At 45.1% G+C, this 18,566-nt stretch overlaps 1 protein-coding gene across 5 annotated transcripts in view; it reads right to left on the bottom strand.

Annotated features, from left to right (window-relative positions):
- Positions 1–2,212: 2,212 nt before the first annotated feature.
- DARS2 (aspartyl-tRNA synthetase 2, mitochondrial) overlaps positions 2,213–18,566 on the bottom strand; it is a gene marked incomplete at its 5' end in the record, with an annotated part of 26,628 nt that continues 10,274 nt past the window's right edge. For 2 of the 5 annotated variants that reach the window (XM_080407373.1, XM_080407377.1), the window contains 6 exons: positions 13,220–14,109; positions 15,653–15,728; positions 15,948–16,058; positions 16,523–16,741; positions 17,584–17,736; positions 17,917–17,979. In XM_080407373.1, the coding sequence (XP_080263499.1) occupies positions 13,922–14,109; positions 15,653–15,728; positions 15,948–16,058; positions 16,523–16,741; positions 17,584–17,736; positions 17,917–17,979 (810 nt within the window). In that variant the 3' untranslated portion in view covers positions 13,220–13,921. The other 3 variants (XM_080407376.1, XM_080407375.1, XM_080407374.1) reach the window with 3 other exon arrangements.

The raw sequence follows: 18,566 nt of genomic DNA, 5'->3' as shown, positions 1-18,566 counted from the left end.
TGACCCTGGGACTCGGGGAGAGCCCTTGATTTGTTAAAATGGGCTTGCAAACGGCAGTGGTGGAAAACTCATTCCCGTGGGGAAACCAAGAGAGAAAGCTGTTGTGGATGCTTCTGTGGCTTCTGGCTCCACTAGTCCCCAATCCTGGGACCGTGTTCCCGGACCTATCCAAAAGCAGCAGGGGATGAGACTCCCAGAAAGGACGGTGACCCAGGGCTTTGACTTTTTCTGTAAGCCAAGTCCAAGCCAGGGGCAGTCTAACAGAGGCACTGACTGCTGTATTGTCACTTCTGAGTGACTGAAGTCTAGTTTGGGAGGTAAGGGAGACCACCACGATACAGGGGACCGACGGACCGAAGGCTACAACCGATGTTAAGCACCGTTTTCAAATAAAATGAGGGTTTTAAGCTCTGCGAAACAGATTAACCTCCTGAGGGGAAGCACAGTCTCTGGAGAAGGTCTTTCTTGCTAAAACATCACATAACAGAGAACTCTTTTGGGAAAGGACTCTTGCAATAACCTCTCTCCCTCCCCTAAAGCAAATGCCCCTGGGAGCAACACTCTTGGTAAGGCATTTATGGAGAAAAAGTGTCTTTAAAAAAACCTGCTATTAATTCTCCTGCTGCAGCAAGGGTAAATGCAACACACAGAGCTCAAAGGCGAGCCACCATCTTCCAGTGCTCCTTCCTAATCACAACTGAGAAGGATATAACACCATCCCTGCTGCTCGCTCATTTCCTTCGGCTGTAGCTCACTGCTCACTCAAACTCACCCACTGTGAGCAGCAACCCTGCAAAACATGTTTTGGAGTCATATTCTGGCTTTGTGGTGCACAACAACAAGGGACTTCCCATCTGTTGCTGTTTGTTTAGCCCTTGCATTGCTAAACTAACATCTGGGAAAACTGCTGAGCCTCTATTTAAAGAGCAGTGCCCTGGGAGGGGAGATATGTCTTTACCCTCTGTGGAAGATGCTGTGACCCAAGTACCGTTTGGCAAAGAACAAGAAGCCCAAGAACCAAGTCATCCCTCTCCGCTGCCCAGACTGTTGCATTTAGATGCTCTCATGACACTGGCCAAGGCATATAAAACAGTCCAGCCATTTCAACCCTGAGAACTGGCTCCCATACCTGGAAAACCACATGCCAGCTCTGACCAAGCACCTGCAGAAATTCATCTTTCGGATTTCTATCATTGCAGCCCTACAGAACCCAGAGCCATGCTGTGAGGCAGCAGAAAGTCCCTTAGGAGTAGCAATAAGCTGGGATGTTCCTTACAGGGCTAGCCCAGCAGGCAAGGCAATCCCTGGAAGCAACACTGGTGGTGAGACAGCGCTGGCTCCGGTGCTCCTGCCAGCCTAACCAATCACCTGCCTGACACTGACACTGCTCAGCCTTCACCGGTGCTGCCTCCAAGGCTGGGGAGGGTGTAATCCTCTCTCCAGAGCCTTCCACTGTGTCTCCAAGGGGTTCAGCAGCGTCCAAGGGCCCAACACCTAATTTCAGTGCAGCCCAGCTCCCTAAAATAGGCAGAAAAAGTTGCCAAGAAGTGAAAAAAGATATAAACCAGAGCTCGACCAGGTAAGACAAAGTTACAGAGTTGCTGCAGCAAGGGAAGTTGGTAGTTTAAAAATTCAAGGAGGACAACATCAATATTGAAAATTCTATAGGAAATACAGAGGCAGAAGACAGCAGATGAGCACCATTAAGGATCTGCTGCAGGGAGCACTGGAGACCAACATTTCTGCTCCTGCCAGTGCCTACGGGGCCAGCAAAGGCTCTTTGGATGCCTTAGGGTGAGGAGGGTAGAAGCATACTAACGCCTGGTCTAGCAGCTCCTACTGGCACTCGGTGCGGTGGCTTGTTAAAACCTGCCTGTCCTCGCTGTGTGTTAAAAGCCATAAAGCTCTATTTATTAGCCAAGCTGTGCCATCTCCTTATGCATGGCTAAAGACATCCAAAGAAGGTGACCCACAGAGAGGGTTATATTTCAGGGTTTTCCATCATTTGCCTTTGCAAAGACACCACTTGCCTGACAGCAGGCAGATGGGATGTTCCCAAGTCCCCACAGCTGCATGGACAAGCGAAGTTGATCCAGACCCCGATGATCCCGAGCCCAGACCGCCTACAAAGGTTCCAGGGGTCCAGTGGACCTCAGGCAGCACCCAGAATATGCACAGGTACAATGTAAACAGTCCCTCTGCTCTTAAAAAAAATCCAGGATTGGGAACACAATCATCCACTGGGTCTGTAAGGTTACATCTGAGAGAAATACACAGTAAGATTAAGTAAAGGGAAAAAAAAAAAAAAAAAGAAAAGAAAAGAAAAAAAATGGACTTTCACAACTACCTGAATATCAGTATCTCTCCCTCTTGGAAAACACCAACACCTACTAAAGAAGAGGAAGCAGTCAAATGTAAAACAAACCACTGAAGCACACCAGTGTAACTGCACGGGCCAGGAGCGGAGCTTTGGGACAGCATCACGCGCAATACCGAGAAGGAAACCCAATTTGTTCACCCGGCCAGCTCTCGCGCATCAGTCTCTGCCTTCCCTGCTCCCAGATGAAGGGAAGCAGCTTTTCTGTATCAAAGGGAGTCATTTGACACCCAAGTCACAAGGCAGCGAGCAAACAGCGCGGTTGTTTGCTGGGCCAGTATCTCAGCCTGGGAATTCCAGCAGCGCACAGGTTCTCCTCAAGAGCACAGCTCCAGACCCAAAAATCAGGTTTTGTAGCTGAGACCACACCACGCTGAGCAGAAGGAAGAGACAACAACGTGTGTTTTGCTGTCTGCGTGGCTGTTTACACCCCAGCGTGGTATTTGCTTTTTCACAACAGGACAAGCTTGTTGACTCATGTTTAGCTTGTGACCCAGTATAAACACCAGCAGTTCTGCTGTCACAACAGCCGGTGGTCTGCTGCTGTCTGCAGAACTGGGTGGTGGGTTTTTTTCCTCTTAAATACAGTGACTTGCATTTCTCTGCATTGCATGGCATCCTAGCTTTTTCATGGCCATTTCTCCTTTTGTCAAGGTTTGAATCCCAGCCATATCCCTCTCCCAACAGCCTACAAATTATCCAAATTTGTACTGGTTTGTTAATAACTATATGAAACTACATTTTCTATTCACCACCCAAGACCGAAAGAAATGTTCCTGGGACAAGCACCTGAAAATGCACACTTAATTCACACACCCCCTCCCTGGGTAGCATCATCCAACCATTCTGTACCCAGTTTCACTTAGAGTCACGCTAGGTATGACTATGCTGAAAAGACTTGGTATTTATCACGTACTGCCTCTTCCCTAGTAATGAGACCTTTTAATCTTGTCAGAGGATATTACTTTGGTTTGAGAGGACTTTCCTCCAAAAAAACACGTGGTTTACTTGTCCAACATCATCTTCCAGACTGCTTTTGTTTCAGATTTTTTTTTCTTCTGCAAATGAAAATTAAACCACTCTGTAATTACCCGGGTCATCTTTTCCTTCCTTCTAGAGATAGGTACTGCATGGCTTTTACAGCAGTCAGGTTCCTCACCCATCCGCCATAATTTGTCAAAAATCATAGAATCATAGAATCGTTTACGTTGGAAAAGACCATTAAGATTGAGTCCAACCATTAACGCAGGACTGCCAAGATCACCACCAAATCATGCTTCTAAGCACCTCAATCACCACAAATCATTCTGAAATAACTTCAGGTAACTTTTTATTAAAATTCCTGACACCCAGACAGCTTGAGACCACCTGATATCCTGAAAGCCCCCTTGAATGCATTTTTTCCCTGTATTCTAAGCAAAGATCCCACCTCCTTGTCATTATCACCAGCAGTGCTAGTCAGCACTTCTTTCTCTTGAACGTTCTAATGATGACTAGTATGAAAAAATAATGCATTAAACACTTTGGCCTTCTTGACATTTTTTCAATAGTTCTTTCTGTTCCCATGATTATCCCCCACACATACATCAATAGTATGAAGAGAAGCAAGGAAGTGCTGACCTGCTCTTGTCGTGCTTACCAGGACTACTGAAAGGAAGGGCTGTCACAGCCATAACAAGTATTTCTTACATTAAGGGATCACGACAAAGCTAAAAAAGCATTTGTCCTGCAGGCTTAGAGATAGAAACAAATCCCACAGTTACAAAGGGAGAATTGTGGCTACTCATTTAGTAGTGGCACTTCAGGTCACTGTCACCAAAAGCTCAGTCCCCTTGCTCCAGAGGCAAGCCCTGAGTTATGCAACCTGGAAGAAACCAAGCTGTAATACTTTTTTTTTTGTAGTTATATATATTATATATACATGATTTTTATTAATATATATTATTATGTAATACTGTAACACAAGAGGTAGAAACCTGGGGGAAAAAGAAATTAAGTCTCATTTGGCCACACAAGCTATACAGAAGAGTCCACTACACCATCTGTCGAACATTAGATGAAATGTTATAAATGACAAATACCAACTGTTCCGTGGTAGCCATTCATATAGTCTCAGAGTGCTCTGAAAAAAGATTTGGATAAGCACGTGGAGCTGTCAGGAAGTGTTGCCTCCTGAAGTTTCTGCCCATGCCTGCAACCGCAGTGACTAAGGGAATCAGAGTCATCCATAGACAGAGAAATCTAAGACATTAGCATGAGCCATGCTAGCTCCATGGAGGAGAAAAACAAAAACAAAAATAAAACAAAGCTACAGCAGTTCAAAAGCAAGGTCAAGTCAAACGCAAGAGCTGCCAAAGAGGTCATAAAAGTATTAAGCTTAAGTAGAAACTTCCTACTGTTCTGTAGCATCGTGTTCAAGTCCCAGCTGTTGAAAGCAAGGCGAGTTCAGAAACTCACCCTCCTGAGCATCCTCATCGTTTCTTCTTTAATTGCACTGGGGTGGACACAGCCTTTCAGCAGGCTTTGGTGAGACTTCTCATCCTCAATTTTACCTATCCTCCAGGTATACTTAATAAATAAATGAACACTATATATATACTTCCATGATAAATGACATTTTCTGTTTATGAATTTGTTAAAATGCATAAAAATGTCTATCACTTCACATTACATGATGTTTGCTCTCCATAATAAGATGCATAGTGTGTATACATATCTCACAGAAAATACATATAGGCAGACCTGGTGCACTTCCAGCTTTCAGTTCACACTCCCGTGAAAGGCTAAGGAATAGAAACAGCGACCTGCTTTATGATTTCAAAGGGAACAGTTGCCCCTAGGAAAACACACAAAAATCTTCTGTGTCACTGGCTATTTCAGGAACAGCTTCAGTATTTCCTACTGTTGCATGATAGATTCTGATTATTTTGACACTTTTCAGTATTTTAAAATCTTTTTAAGCACAAGGTGGCGGCATGAATTAACTGCACGTTATTTTTACTTCAGAGCCAGCTCATTCCTACATTCCCCAGACCTCAGTCACTTACTCCTGTTCCTCACCTGAGCTGCAGCAGCTGCTTACGAGGCCATGCGGTGTGTGCTGGATCCAAAAACCGATCCCAGGTGAAATAATGAAGGGCTGCTCACCGGGCATCCCTCAAAGGCTTTGATCAGTGCTGCCAAGGAAGCAGTGAGGAGCCGAAGAGAGGGATGGAAATGACCTTGATGTGAAGAAAAAAGGTCTGCAGGCTCACAACTCGAACCGAAGGTTTTTCAGGTAGAGTTAATAAAATGATAAACTTGCAGAAATTGCCTTTCAGAAAGTATTATTCCAGCTGAATGTTATCCTGACTACAAAGTACCTTTTTGTATATTAATTTAGTCAGCATAGTTATTTAACCAGTGAGTCTGCAGGTAATGGTTGTTTGTATTCATTAACATTTATCTCATCTTCCACAAATGAAATTAGTAACAGCACGCCAGGTATTTTCTTCCTGTGGCTCCTGCAAATGCATTAAAACCAGCAAGCTATCTCCAAAGGCAGCTGCGGGCAGAGCTTGGTCCTGTGTATTTCTGTGGCAGCTGGGATAAAATTATGCTCTTCCCATTAAAAGGATCTTTTTTTTCTCCTGGATCTGGCTATAGTTATATGGTATTAACAGCGAAAATATGAAATGAGAATTCATGGCTTTATATGCTTTCACTTTAAATTCTATTTAAAGCATTCTTGGGATTTTTACAAGACATCCTAAACATCCAAATCAAGCTCTTGCCTTCTAGAGTTGCTTTTTGAAACTTTTACTATTAATATGAGAGAGTACTTTTTATTTAAACTCCAGCTTTTTTTCCTTTTAAAGACTCACAGAAGGGTTTGGGTTGGAAGGGAGCTCAGCGATCCCCTAGTTCCACCCCCTGCCCTGGGCAGGGACACCTCCCACCAGACCAGGCTGATCCAAGCTCCATCCAGCCTGGCCTTGAGCACTGCCAGGGATGCTCTGGGCAACCTCTGCCAGTGCCTCACCAACCTCACAGTAAAGAATTTCTTACTAGTATCTAATCTTCATCTCCCCTCTTTCAGTTTGAAACCATTCCCCACGTCCCATCACTCCGTGCCCGTGTCAAAGCCCGTCCCCAGCTGCCCCGCCGGCCCCGCCAGGCACTGGTGCTGCTGGAAGGTCTCCCCGGAGCCTTCCCTTCCCCAGGCCGAGCAACCCCAGCTCTCCCAGCCCGTCTCCATAGCAGGGGGGCTCCAGCCCCCTGAGCATCTTCGTGGCCTCCCCCAGACCTGCTCCGACAGGTCCGTGCCCTTCTCGCGTTGGTGGCCCCAGAGCTGAAGGCAGCGCTGCAGGGGGGTCTCACCGGAGCGGAGCAGAGGGGGAGAATTCCCCCCCTCGCCCTGCCGGCCACGCTGCAGGGGACACAGCCCAGGGTACGGGTGGCTCTCCGGGCTGCGAGCGCTCAGGGCCAGGTCACGTTGAGTTTGTCATCCACCAAGTCTTTCTCCTCAGGGCTGCTCTCAATGCGCTCTCTGCCCAGCCTGCACTTGTGCTTGGGATTGCCCCGACCCATGTGCAAGACCTTGCACTTGGCCTTGTTGAACTTCACGAGGTTCGCACGAGCCCATCTGTCACGGCTGCCAAGGTCCCTCGGGATGGCATCCCTGCCCTCCAGCGTGTCCACCGCACCGCACAGCTTGGCGTCATTGGAAAACTTGCCGAGGGGGCCCTCGATCCCAGTGTCCACATCACCAACAGTGGAGGAGGTCAGGAGGTTAGGGGACAGCTTCCTATGTGAGCTGTCCCTCTGGGACAACACCCTGTGTGACCTTGATCTGTCATCCACCCACCTCTCCTACCATTTCTCCGATATGTACAGATCTGAAAAAAAAAAAAAAAAGGCATTTTACAGCTACCAGGGCCTGTATCACCCATGAGAAATATCACACCCGCTTTGCTCTGGACACTTGTTTTGCCACTCAGAGTGAAGTGATGCAGTTTGAAAGGATGAGAGTCACTCGGTGCCACCCCACTCCGAGCACTGGCACTGTAATTGCTGTCAAATTAGTTCTGTTCATGCTACAAGAAAAACAGACGTTTAAGGCTTTTCTTTTACAGAACTGTACTGGACGTCTTTTTCTGTATACACAAATAAAAATCTAATGACAAGAAAAAATGAGTAGATGACAAATGAGGAGCCTGCATTTCAAGGGACACCATCAAAAGGCTGAAGCCTTCAGCTACAATTTTCCCAAAATTGCTAAGCAAACAAGGAAAATTCTCAGGGCAGAGTGGTTTACATCTATCACTCTCCAAATAGAAGATAATATAAAAAAAAAACAAACCAATAGTACACTGTGATTGTTGTTCCAGAGAAAACTGCCACCACACATGCCCCTTGTACTAACTGTTCTCAGAAATGTTTTTATCATTCACTTTGTATATTCCTGCTAGCTGGGAAAGAGCAAAGTGTTGCCAAAGCTTGCTGCTTTCTTTTTCAGGTACTTTGTAACCTTTCTGATGATTTATCATTTTTAAAATAGTACCTGAAGTGCACAGTTAATACTAATTTTTGCACCAAAAATGTTCTCTGGTACCTTTACATGGTATAGAGCAGAAAGGGAAGGGTGATAAATACGAACAGTAACATGTATGGGGAAAAAATTACGCCCACCAGCCTACAACAGCATCAACTTTTGGCCACTTCAGCTGTGGATGGGTGTACGGAAAGTCCCTGCTGGGAGCATGCAATGATCTCCCCAGGAAGGCAGGTGAAACTGCCTAAAATGGTACAACTCAAAATTGATGCGATTGAAAAACAGAGGATATTAATTCATTAAATGATGAGCAGAATGGAGAACACAGAAGAAATCTGAGTATTCGTTCCTTCTAATAACCTACATGGGAAGGTACCTGGTGAAATGACCAAATGAGAGATTTAAATTAAGTGAGAGGAAGTACTTTTTGGAAAAACCCATAATTCAACAGAATTCATGATTACAGAAATAAAAATATATTTTTAATATGACCAAACTAATGGGGAAACTGCGCATAACACTTTTCTTCAACTCTACTTTAGCATTACAGTAGACACAATGGCTATCAAAGCATAACAAGAAAGCTGGAGCCCGATGGATTATTAGAGACAAATGTGACCAATCCATCTGAATACATCTGTCACAGGGCTCTGCTGAAAAATTGTGGTTGGCGCAGCTGGTGACTGCACGTAATCAACATTTTTTAATTACGTAAAACAATGCTTTGGGAAAAAAAACAACTAACAAACTAGAACACAAGCCTAAAATAAGAGTCCAAACACTGAGAGTGGAATCACGTGAAGCTCACACGGGGGATTTCCACCCAGTACCATTCAGGTGGCTGTCAGTTGTCTGCGCCTGCGTTGCTGCTGCAGACACCTGGGCTGAAGAGCACCCCAAGCATCCTCACCAGGTGGCTGGGGATGGACCTGCCAACAGCAAGCGAGCCTGGTCAAAACAAATCATTGTGCAAGCAACTAAAGGTGTACAGTAAGCCGGGGGAAAAATAAAACCCTTACATTTGAGAGCATAAGCTCTCCTTATCCTTCTGCTCTTACCATTACAGACTTTTTCGGAGGCTGGCTGTATGCACCAGATGCTGGCCGTCAGCGCAGCATCCCCCGACACCATACCTGCTCCATTCCTCCCAGAGGAAGAGATGCTGGTGAAGTACAGAGCAGCAGATTCGCGCCTTCCTGGGGTTGGAGGCGCACAACACGAATGTGCAAAACCTCCCGCTGACATGCAGCAACACCGGGTTGAGTGTACAGTCTGGCACCAGGAGTAGCTTTACACACCCAACTAACATCCTCTGGCTTTCACCACACTGAGTCTGAGCTGAGGTCCCCATCCCTCCAAAACAGAAAACACCCTTCCATCAGACTCAGGCTACAGGAGAGTGGTGGTACAGAGCAGTAGTCCCCCCCTTTTCCCCCTGGGGTAAAATGGTGGGTACAAATCCAGCTGCAAACAGCTGAAACCATTCTTTTTGCTGACTTGTTACAAATTGTAGCGTTTTCACATAGCAGTGGTGCATTCTCAACAGAACTGGGAATTAATCAGCACCCTGAACCTCTGAGTATCTGCGGCATGGGATTACACAAAGCTGCTGTGAAGCTATATTGTAATTTAGCTAACTCTAGGGAGATAGATACCGGCACTATACAGGATTAAACTCCAGCTTGAGTTCTGAAAACGGTTCCTGTCTTTATGCCAGTTTTTGTACAAAACCCTCACAGCCAAATCCACCCAAGCCATCTGGGGTGGCTGAAATCAAACGCTGCAGTCTCTCCCCAGCTTGGCCCAACCTGAAATCTTCTGGATAGGCTTGGAAACCTTTAAGGGAGAAAAAAAACCAACCCACCAACCAACACACTGTAGCTGCTGAAAATCTCACCAGCATGCTACATTCCAGTTCTGGAAGGGGGGAAAACCGCCCCTGAAACACACCAGAAAGTTATCTCTAATGTTCCCAAAGGGCAGTATAAACCTACTAGAGAGTTGTTCCAGTCAAATCTACTGAAACATACATGGAGCCAGTTGCCCTACAGGTGGGGAATAAACCGTCTCTCCATTTTACTGGTGTTTTGTTCAGACTTAACAGAAGAAAATCAGCAAGCTGGCGGGTTTAAAGGAGTACAGAGGCCTTACACACAGCTCTAGCTCCTGCGAGAGCACTCCTTGTACAGCCCTGTCACCCACTCTGATGTGCACATCCCATATAGGAGTGTCATTAAGTTCTCTGGAGTTGAGAAGACTGCGTCAGAGAACACATTCAACCATCACAAGCTGATCCATACCAGCAAAAACCCAAAACAAATCCCCAGGCAGCACCTGTGCTGGTGATCCTATTCCCAACAAAGCCAGCTGCTCCGGATACAGTTCCCAGAGGCCAGACAGCTCTCTTGTCCATCACATATATACACACACACTGAAAAGTAGTTGAAGAGCGAGCAGAGGAGTCACAATGTGGAAATCACTGCAGGAATCTGGAAGCAGTTAATGATAGGGAGTTTGTTACTGATTGTACATGCATACACACTGTAGTGCAAGAGGATGCTCTGTGTGCCGGGGGCACTTCTGGTAACAGCTGACCTGCTTAGTACCTGCAACACAGAGAGGAGTCTGCACACACAGCTGTGTTACTGCTTGCTCTTTGGACAAAAAGGAGTAGTACAAAGGCACCCTCAAGGACTTTAGACTCTCATTAAGTTGATGAGCAGATTTACACAGCTAGTTCAGCTTGGGCCTGGAGACTTGTGCTGCGTGAGGAAGGGAAAAAAAAATCCAACCAACCCAAACCACGCAGCAATACAGCTCCACCAGCCTTTTGTTCTTACACACCACACCTCTAATGAAAGATCACTGAAAGACTAACTCTTACAGAGGAGTCCAGGACTTTGCACCTCCTAGCATAGCCAACAGCAACGTTTTTCCATAGGTTTGTCTCACACAGGAAAACAAGAGGATAGAAGTGACAAGAGCTCTGTGAAAGCTTGTAGTTCGTGGTTATGCTGTGGCTTATTTTCAGGAGGTGTTTCTGATGGACATTGTGCTGAACTTAAGCAGTAGTTTTAACATCTGTTTTCGGGATAAGAGGCCAGCAGCTTTTCCCCAACAAACATGAGATACTGCTCTGCAATACAACCACCCCTTATTTCCACGTATTTCTTTGTAACACCTGCCTACTCTTGCTTATAGCAAAATACGCAGCTAAGTGTGCCAACTAGAAGGTGGTTTGAAAATGACTTTCTGTAGATCAGGCTCCTACAAGCCCAAGTGAAACCTTACACTCTATGAAAACCAAAAAGATTAATGTCTTCTCTGTGGCAACATTCACACAACCACTGGCAAATTCCCACACTTGTAAGCCACCTTCATTCACAAATCCAAGCACAGATGGCTTGCATAAATTTGGGATACATCTTTTTCACTGACCTAATTTGGCAGGACTGCAGCAGCTCCAATGACACGTTTTGCTGTATTTTTTTCCCTGTAGCTAAGCGTGGCTGTGCCACACACTTCTAGCTGTGGTGAGTCCTTAATATAGCAGCAGGTAAACAAACAGCACAATAAACAGCTTGCTCAAGAGGGATGTGTACGCCTCAGGGACAGCTTGCTCACCTTTTAACAATTGCAGTCAAGAAGAATGTTGCAGGCAGTGTTACATCTCTGCCTAAACCTCTTAGAGCATCAGTTACCCTCGGAAAGGTTGATAATCCTAATTTAAAAGAACTGCAGTTACTAACCAGATGATACAGCACTCCTTAATTCACAATTAAAAATAAAAACTTCAGCACATTATGCTTACAGTTACTGTTAATAAGTCTGGGGGGGATTAATGAACTTTTTAGGGTAAATGGTATTTTCCGCGATTCCATATCCTCAAACAAGCCTCTGACATCCCTGTGTTAGGAACACAGATGATCCTCAAGCAAATTCCCTGCCAATCTTCATCTCACTACTAGTAAAGAAAATAAACAACAAAATCCAGCATCCTCTAAAAAAAGCAGGCTGAATAGGATACATATAGCCTTGTATTCCATAGCATCGCTTACAAGTTAAGGGAACAAAAAATCTGGTATAACTCTCATAAGATGACTCTCCTCCCTGCAAAAACAACAAAAATTTAAAAAATTATTTTAACGTGGATCTGCTTGGGGTCCAATTTTCAGCTCAGCTTCTCTCTGAAAACTGATCCTCATTCCATTATTGACAACTTCTACTCAGTGGGAAAAAAACCCAAGTAAACAAAGGTGAATTAATTTCAAGAATGAATAGCTCAGGGAAAAAACTAAGGTATTCATAGTGTTTGACTAGAATGAATGTGAACATATATGCAGGATTGTGCTGGTTTTCTGGCTTTTTTTAATAGTCATGCTCCAAGACTAATGATAGCAATCATAATATAAGAAACATTTCTTTTTCACACACAGAGCTCCATCTTACAATCTGCAAAACAGCAGCAAGTCAGCTCTACTGTTACTTGTCTATGGATAGTACTTCTAGTCTGTACAAAGTACTCCAACCAACCAACCTTAAGATGACCTCACTTAGTGTTTCTTACCAACAGGATAGTCCAGGTTTTTTTAAAAAAAACCAACCAACCCAACAGTATGTACCACCACATGATATCCCACAATGTGGAGGCTGAATTAGCTGATAACCCTTGGAGCAGCCCAGAATCTGTTAGAACCTGCAGGATAGGATCTCCTGCAGACAGCTGGAGTTCAGCATCAGCTCAGACAAGAACTGCAGTCTTCCTTCTGCACTAGGAGATGCCTCCTGCTTGTTCTGCCCAACTGGGACACAGTAGCTCTCCCATTCCTTCCTTTGCACCATCTTCCCAGCTTATTCAGGTAACCTCTTCCTTCTTTTTCCCTCAGCTTCTTCACCTTCCTTCCTTCCTCCCACACCTTCCTTCCTTCCTCCCACACCAATTCTCTGCTTGCTCCAAGCCAAACAGAGTTAACACCACCTAGGGGAGTGCCTCTGCAGGCGGCTTGCCAACACTAGTAGCTTGGTCTGGTAGGATGCTGCTAGAGCTGGTGCTCTGCTCTGTACGCTCCTGCACTGTAGCTGTTCTGGTCGGGACAGGGATGAACAGTTACTTGTGAGGAACTTGGTGCTGCCTCACTTGCCACTGTAGCAGCAGACTTGCAGAACCTGGCAGAATTTACAGAAGACTGGCAACCCTGTTATGCTGTCACAGTTCTCACCTTCTGGAGGGATCAGGGGTCACAAAGAAAACCTGGCAGCTTGCTCTTGTAGAGAAAGTCCAAAGCCAAGCTCAGTCAAAACCACATGGCCAGATAAACTTGATAAACTTTATTTACAAACATACAAACTTCAGAATTAGTGTGCTGAAAAGCACCAGGACCACAGGCCCCGAAGACAGATCATCACCTCTTCGACTAGCGTTACTAAGACAACTGTTGCAAACATTACGAACAATTCCCTCCCCCTCTTTGAGGAGAGAACACAGCTGAACGTGAACTCCTCATGGCAAGTTCTGGATGATCTTGTATCCTGCAACATGAGACAAGCTGCTGGCTGCACTAAAGTTTTGCTGTGAAGTGTCCAGAGCTCTTGGCCCAGCACAGCACTGCTTTATTGTAACAGTCCCCAGATCCAACCATCACCAGGAATACAAACCACCTTGCCAGGGAAGCTGACACTATCTCCGCCAGATGGGAGGAATAATACTTTACAAGGGACATGTAAAATGTGGCCAGTGAATAAAAAAAATAAAATAGATCCCATCTTCCCTCCAATATCGTACCTCAAAGCCAACAGTTTCAATATCCTATGCTAAAGTTATGTTCTTTTCTTTTGCATTTCTACTTCTCCCCATTACCAACCCAAAAGTGAATTCCTATCAGAGAGCTATCTATTTCCCACTCAATCCTGAAACTGCCAGTTGATGGTTTTCAGAACTGAACTCTAGTATTCAGAAGCTGTAACCACCTCTGGTTAAACAGATCAGCTTACATTACACCACTGGCTTTAAGTCAGTTTTTCTTTGCCTCTTTATCTGCAAGGGGCCAGGAAACCTGGATGTGATATGGCTCTAGTTCTTCTGGAGTGACATAGTCTGGAGCATTGCCCATCAAGTCTCGTCCCCTGAAGGATTTAGGAAAAGCAATGACATCTCGGATACTTGGAGCATCAACGATGAGAGAGATCAGCCTGTCAAGTCCTAGAAGTAGAAAATAAATTGGTGAACCACTTGACTTAGGGCCCTAGCAAATATTGGATATGACCCTAGCAAATACGGCCCTAGCAAAATCAAGCTTTTCAATATTACAGAAACCTCTGCAACACACCAAGGCCTGCAAGCCAGAAACAGCGCCTCTGCAGACAGCTGTCCTGGTTTCAGCTGGCTTAGAGTTATTTTTCTTCTTAGTAGCTGGTGCAGTGCTGTGTTTTGGGTTTGGTGTGAGAATAACACTGATAACATACTGATGCTTTTAGTTGTTTCTAGGTAACGTTTATACTAAGTCAAGGACATTTCAGTTTCTGAGGTCCTGCCAGCAAGAGGGCTGGAGGGGCACAAGAAACTGGGAAGGGACACAGCCAGCCCTGCTGACCTGCACTAGCCAAAGGGCTATTCCATACCACAGAACATCATGCTCAGTATATAAACCGGGGGGAGCTGGTCAGGGCCTGCAGACTGCTGCTTGAGGACTGGCTGGGCATTGATCGGTGGGTGGTGAGCAGCTGTATTGTCTATCACTTGGCTTTATTTCCCCTCCTTCCCTTTGGATTTTATTCTTCTCCCCTTCTGCTTCCTTTTCATTATTATTATTGCTTCTTTTATTTTATTTCAATTATTAAATTGTTCTTAACTCAACCCCCCTCCCTCGGGGGAGGCAGGGGGGCAGCAGGGAGCAGAGCAGAGTGAGCCAGCACTTGGTTGCCAGCTGGGGTTAAACCACCACAGCAGCGTAACAAAACCAGGGCAGCTAAGAGGCAGGTACACTGTCAGGGCTCTGCTTAACCGCTCAAAGCTCTTCATCAGCCAGTTCTGAAGGATTACAACAACTAGGAGGAATTCAGAAAGAACAAGAGGCTCTGGATGACTGAACAGAGGGAAATCACACTGGAAGACCACAGGTTAAAATGCTCTCTTTTTTTTTTTTTTTGTAGCAGGAGAGTGTTTTTCTTTTTTAAAACCACAAATTTGCAGGGTACTTGGAGAAAAAAAATCTGACATTATCTAAATTAGTAAGCAAAACAGATATGGAAGAAGGGAAGTGAGATTGAAGCAGAGGGCAAGGCTGTGACAGTGACCCAGGGTGTGAAACACAAAGTACCATGCTGTCCCAGGCCTCTGGACACGCAGTACAGGGATCCTGTTCTGGCTGCACAGGAATGAGAGTAAGTATGACCTAATCTTAATGAATACACTATTTGTAGAACAGCTGATAAGAGTCATCCTTAGAGCCAACAGTATGTGATATGGCCCTTGCGTAAGAACTAGATCACTCTGATGCTGGGGAGGAACACTGAAATATTCTGCACTTAATGATGAGACCTCTTTCCTTCTACAAAGCAGCCAGAGATGGAAGCACAGTGTAAGCCCACAATGTTACCACACTGGTGTGCCAAATTGCAACCCCAGAACAGCCACCTCTGTCAGGAGACATGACTAACAAGCATGAGGCTTGTTCTTGGGATCTAACGAAGGGAGAAAAAAAGGTCACAAGACACCTGCATCTGGAAAGCTAGAGAACACTTACCTAAAGCAATTCCTCCATGAGGTGGAGCTCCAAAATCCAAAGCCTCAAGCAGATGGGAAAGGACCTCAGAATTCTCCTGCAAAATTACATAAGAAGTGACACTGCACAAGCAATGCTCCTCCTGCTAGCAATGTAAGGTGAAGGTATGGTGAAGTCATCCATTGCTCAGAGCTAGGAGCTACATTTCTTTACTTGAGAAGCACAAAAGTGTTTCTTTGGGAATTTGGAATGGGTATCTGAATTAATTAGTCCTTTAAATCTCCAAGAGAATGTTAGAGACCTCTGCAGGTGTTACCTTCAGCACTTTCTCCAGCACAAAACGCTGTTGTTCTGCACTATGAATTCTGATGGAGCCACCTCCAACTTCACTGCCATTCAGCACAAGGTCATAGTGCTGGCTACGGACCTGCAGAAAGACATGAACAAGCACCTTAGCAAGGCTGGGGCGCAGCTGCATCCAACCACAACCTGCACACAGACAGCAGGCACCGGGAACGAAGCCACGACATGCTACACTGCTCTCTCAATCGTCCCTTGAAGTTCAGGTACCAATCCTACCAGAGGCATGGACTGAGGCTGACAGATGTGGGAACAGTACAAATCCTTTTGCTAAGTTGATCAAAACCTGAAGCAACATGGGATGGGTCAGAACATAAGGCTCCTCACCACTGTTGCCTTTAAATCCCTTTTTTCAGGGCACACACGTATATTTGCCACTCAGTGTAATCTGGAAGCATCTCTTGCAAACAAACATGTACAATATGCAGTCAGTTCCATGAAACATCTCTTTTTACACTAAAAACAGCTCTTATCTGCCTAGTCTTCCATGATACACAGAAAAGCCAGCATGACAGACACAAGATTAGTTACCTTTGTGGGATCAGAATAGAGGAGGCTGGTATCTGAAGGATGAGGGGCAGTGAAGGGGTGATGAGCAGACTCCAGTTCAGTGGGATTCTCTTCCTTTGGGAGGAAAAGGGGAAAATCCACCACCCACAGAAAGTGAAAAGCTGTAGGATCACGGAGAACCAGCCCAGCCGCCTCAAGGAGGTTAGCAGTTTCCAACCGTAGGCTTCCTAATGCAGAGCACTGTAAAAGAGAAAGTAAGGAATGAGATGCAACAGTTTTATTATCAGGGAGGTTGCTCAAACACCGACCAGGGCAGGAGTGTTTCATAAAGGCAATATCACAGACAGCATCAACTGTAATGTATTGTTGCCTTGAACATTTTTGCCTTGTATCCTGAAGGATATCACCTTCCTGCTGAGGCAGCAGCAGCTCCAGGGTTTGACAAAGACCAAGTAAGGAGCTGGACAGTCCATTTGCTTCCAACTGTTTCATCTTCACAGATCCTTCATAGACTAATCTCAAGCTCTAGACAAGTGTGGATTAACTGAGGGAGCACAGGTAAGATCTGTACTTTGCTGACAGAAAAATGAAGGCACAGAAAAAGAATATGACAGTTTTGGCTATCAAGAAAAGCATGATGCCTAGTCATAAACCAATGCCTGGAAACAACATCTGCTCGCAAGAATACAGAGACGGGTAGGGAGAGAATCTCCCATCACTGCTGCTAATAAGCAGCTGTGCTTCACTCTTGTCATCTACTTACAGAAGACAAAATTACCCAGCTGACCTTGTTTTCCAATCTGTTTGATGTTTTAAAAATTAAGTGAGAGAAAAGGAGGCACTGATTTGTTGCTCTTTTCTATTCCAGCCTTCATTTCAGTTACGAATGTGACTAGGGGAAATAAAAGTAAGATGTATATTTCATGAATTATTTGCTATTGCTATAGCTTCTATTTCAGAGAAATACAGAATTAGATTATGACCTATTTTAGTAATAAGAAGAATTAGACTAAGGTCAGATAACATCAAAGCCATCATTAGCAACATTCAACTCGCACAGCCACCCAAGAAATGCTTCCTACCACTTGCTTGTGTTCACCAGCTGCCAGCAGTACCACATCGTCCACCTGCATGTTCAGTGCTTGGATAAGCTCTGACTGCTGCTTCTCATCAAGAAACTTTGTAAGCAGAGACTTTAAGCTTCCATCAGGCCTGCAGATAATTTCCATGATTTCCTAAAGAAAGACAAAAATATGTTCAGTCCAGTGCTGCCCTCTCTTGTCTTGAAGCATCACATGCTCAGGCACTGACTCCGCTATTAAAAACTGTTCTTCTACCTTCCTCTGCCTGTAAGTGCCTTTATACACACTTTGTCATTCACCACTTCCAATGCCTCAGTAGTGTTTCTGTCTCACCTGGTTAAACTGGGATTTTGCAGACTCCTTTAATGACTCCAAATCTTTATTTTTAAGGTATCTCTGAGGAAAGAGCAAGACAAAACACAAACATCAGCAAAATCTACGGAAAGCCTACCCAGGATTCAATTCTACCGACTGAGTTGTTTCCAAACTTCAAGTTCTTTTGTTTCTAGTACAAGTTCTTCTGAGGGCTGTGGAAAAGGACAGGGCCCACAGCACTAGGCTGCAGCTGGGCATCTTCTCCACGGGCTCCTTTCAGGCAGGGGCCCCTCTAGACTGCATATCTGGCTGCAGTTTTTCTTCCTCCTCACAAATCAGATGTAGATGGTCAGAGTCAGATCGTGTCAGCTAACTGCCTGTACCATGCAGAAACAAGATTGTAACACCACACTATTCATGGCAAAGGCAAAGCCCAATTTGGAGGAACAGAGGGAAACCAACCGGGCTGACTCTCACAGGAGAAGAAACGCAGTAAATGAGGACCTGTGTCAAGACCTTGATTTCTTCAGCTACTCAATGTTTAGAGGCTCGAGTTTCCACTTCTGTTTTGCTCAAACACACACCTTAGTGCCCTCTTGTGGGAAGCCAGTAACTTGCACTTTGTGCTAAAACTAAAGGAATTCCAAGAAAAAAAGTCAGAAAATCCT

This window comes from Falco punctatus, assembly GCF_963210335.1.
Source record: "Falco punctatus genome assembly, chromosome: 11".
In the NCBI taxonomy this organism is placed as follows: Eukaryota; Metazoa; Chordata; class Aves; order Falconiformes; family Falconidae; genus Falco; species Falco punctatus.
The sequence above is the reverse complement of the archived record's forward strand: the minus strand, read 5'-3'. Positions and strand labels throughout refer to the sequence as shown.